This window comes from Hyposmocoma kahamanoa, unplaced genomic scaffold, assembly GCF_003589595.1.
Source record: "Hyposmocoma kahamanoa isolate Upper Pololo Valley unplaced genomic scaffold, ASM358959v1 99965, whole genome shotgun sequence".
Lineage (NCBI taxonomy): Eukaryota > Metazoa > Arthropoda > Insecta > Lepidoptera > Cosmopterigidae > Hyposmocoma > Hyposmocoma kahamanoa.
The window spans coordinates 11,258-14,674 of NW_020656110.1; the positions used below are offsets into that span (position 1 = coordinate 11,258).

The following is a 3,417-nucleotide window of genomic DNA, read 5'->3' on the forward strand; positions in this document are numbered from 1 at the left end:
TTCTTCTAAATACACTACCGTCGTAATAATTGCAAGTTACATAATAAGAAAGATATTCAGCAAAATACTATACAATTTTTAGAGGAGGATTCATTCCATACGTGTATTACCATGAAGTTTAGCCAAATAATATATAATCTGTCTAACATCACATTAGTATGGAATTAAGGAAAATTGCAAAGAGGGAAACACTTATTATAAGCAATATTTTATCGGAAAATCTTAAATTGTTTTATCAATAAAGTGACATTTGACCGGCTCATATAATGCCGCGAAACGTAATGGCCGCCAATTTTTGTAACGAAATTCATGTCGATTATATAACGTACAAACTAGATACGATACCGTTCTAATGAAAAAGAAATTAAATGTAACGTTTTTATTGCAGTCTGCTTCAAGATCTTCGACCTGGACCGCGACGGTGTGCTCAACAAGAAAGAACTCATCGACATGGTTGGCATTCTCTGCACAGTCGCCAACGAGTCACTCAAAAACGTAAGTGTCACAATTGTGAAAAATATAGAAAATTCAAGCATAAGAGCAGAAATATCATTTCATCGTCAACCCCGTTATAAGGAGAGGGTTTAGACCATGAGTCGCTGCGCTGGCCCAAGTGTGGATAAGGATTTCTTCACACGTTGTCTTCGAGTTATAATTATTTAGTACCAATAGAGATTCTTGTGAAAAAGTTCATTTAAAACTCTGATTGGCACAGCCATTGTTATAAAGAAAAATTATGTATCAGGCCATCATCAGTTGCCGCTTTAATGAAGTTGTAAAATGAAACTGACCAATCACATGACGGTAATATTTCGTGAAATAGGGTACGAAATTGACACTTTCCAATCACATTCCGTTTATATCACGTGATACGCAATAGGGAATTGTAACTGAATCAATCGCATCAATTTGGGAGTTATATAACAATTACATTGTAAGTGTTCTAAATTAACCATTTCTACATTTCCTGTCTCAGAGTTCCCGAGCGTCCACACCCTCTGATGGCAACGAATCCGAAGGCACTGAGAAAGGCTTCGACCCAGAAGTGATCCTGTTAAACCTTAGAGACAAGCTGATCACTGTACCTCGGAACGGGCGGAAGCCTGTCTTCCAACTAGGAGTTGCAGGCGAGGGAGAAGATATTGTGGTGGTGAAGGAGGTAATATTTGCTTCATATAGCTATAAAGATTGAAATAAAAAGTCAAAACAAACTGGAGTATTCGTATTCGGAGAAGATCTATCCTCTCTGTATACTCTAGTACAGAAGAAAAATAGACTTTAGCTATTAAATTGAAAGGAAAGAATGATAAATAGATTCCTGTAACTATTTTTTAATTTCCCATACATTCTAATGATTAAGTAAGGGAAATTTATGATTTGTGTTAATTTTAAGGAGTGTTTTCAACCTTATATCCCTCAAATACATCGGGTAATAGATATATATGTGTCATTGCGTAACCGTAACCGAATATTAACTTTATATTCTAGCGCTTAAGATACATTGTTAATTGAAGTAGCGGGCCATACAAAAGAGAAAATTACAATGTCATGCATTGACTTACAAATAAAATGTCATGCTATACATTAGAATGAAATAGATTAACTATGGAATCGTCAATTTCCGTTAACGCTCGAGTGACTCCGTCACGTGGTCTTTGGTGCTGAATAGAATCAAATAGATGAATGGGGACCATTTATGTAAAATTATCAATGTCACAGTATTTAAGTTTAAAATATAATCAGGGGATAATTCCGCACCCTCATGTACAAAGTGGCTTAATTCCAAAAGTAACATTCTTGGGAACTTGACTTAATAAATTAAAAAAAAACGTAGTATATATATATTCATATCAAATAGAATTTTGTGATTTTTAACAATAAACAAATGGCATACATAACTGTGCCATACAGCATATCTTGGATCCATGTTACTACTAGTTGGTTGTTACTAAGGGTCAATTTACATTGCCGCGGAACGGAGTGGAACGGACGCGTCAATTTCGCCTCCCGCCCGAACACTGGAATGCTCGAGCATTCGCGACCTCTTTCGCAACTGCGCCTTGAGGATGTAGTATTTCGTCATCCTTTGAAGTCACACTGCGCCTGCCTTTGCGCCAGAATTCGTCGGGTGTCGCCGAACGGCGGCTATGGAAATACCCGCGAATTCGCGAGCATGTGCGAGAGTACGCCGGAGGATGCGCGACTTGTTTTTTTGGCTCGTGTATAGTTTGTGCGTTAGACAATTGACATAATCGTCATTTTGCTATGTACAATTTCGTTACAAAAATTCGCTTCCATTCGGTTCCGCCGCAATGTAAATTGAGCCTAAGACTATGGATTCAAGATTTCCAAATTTAATGGTTATTATTATTATTTTGGGTTGGTATTTAGTTTAAACTATCGTTCACATGCCTAAAATCACCGACAATGACACTGGTAACCGGGGTCAGAGACTTAGGTTCAAGAACCGGTGAACGCATCGAACTGCACCGTTTTCAACATTTGCGCTGGTTGATTTTCGGCGGTTGGATTTATGTCGTGTGTTACATAAATCCAACCGCCAAAAACTGCGTTACCGAAATAAAATATAATATTACAGTGTATTTATTTTAGATAATCTTTTCCTTAGGACATAAACCATGAGAGCGAAGGTCTAATAGCGAACGATCTTGCTCTGACCCTGGAAGACTTCTTAATATGGAGCGTGGAGACAGCTGAAAACCTCGTTTCACCATTCTTGGAGTTGGTCTTCGAGGTTTGCCACATCGTGTTGGGGTTAAGACCGCACTGCAAGCATCAGGAGAGAGATATTGGTGAGTTGACATCTCCTTCTTTATTAACAGCCCTAATCTTTTAAAATTGTTTTTCAAAATTGTATAACGGTCACGGAGGACGAGTAATCATCAATAGTTCTATAATAAACTACAGTGTCTTTTTTGAAGACTTTAAGTAGTCATGTAGTTGTTGTTGACAGTTTTATCGTTGGATTTTGAAAGAAGGTAAAATTTTGTCAAAAATTTCTGTATTGTGAATCTTCTTCTTCTTCGTTTTGCTTAATGGCGGTTCCTTCTTTTTAAGATTTCGCCAGTGTCGAGTTTTCCGCTTAGCAGAATGTAGATTATGTTTCTGTAAATATGGCCGCCACAAAGAGGATAGGCAAATTGAGGCGGCGTGCTTGGATTGAGTCGGGATTCCTTAAAACGGGCCGATACGGGTATTTTAGTTCGAGATTCGTATAATTTCACGTTTTAATCTTCGATTAAGTCACAATAACACTATCCTATTCCACTTTAAACTAGATTTCACAAAATAATTGAAAGTCAAAATAAAAACGACACTTTTCCCTCCAAAAGGTCCAGAGCGAATCCTGTATTGTGAATGTTACCACGTTCTAATGATTACTAATTTTATTGCCTT

The 3,417-nt window shown here is 37.4% G+C and overlaps 1 protein-coding gene across 1 annotated transcript; it reads left to right on the forward strand.

The window, feature by feature from the left end:
• Positions 1-388: 388 nt before the first annotated feature.
• On the forward strand, positions 389-2,813 carry LOC113239600 (ubiquitin carboxyl-terminal hydrolase 32-like; the record flags this gene model as incomplete). Its single annotated transcript, XM_026476654.1, has 3 exons — positions 389-495; positions 977-1,159; positions 2,630-2,813. Coding segments are annotated over 3 exons (474 nt in total), but the record flags the coding sequence as incomplete, so codon positions are not given.
• Positions 2,814-3,417: the final 604 nt, after the last annotated feature.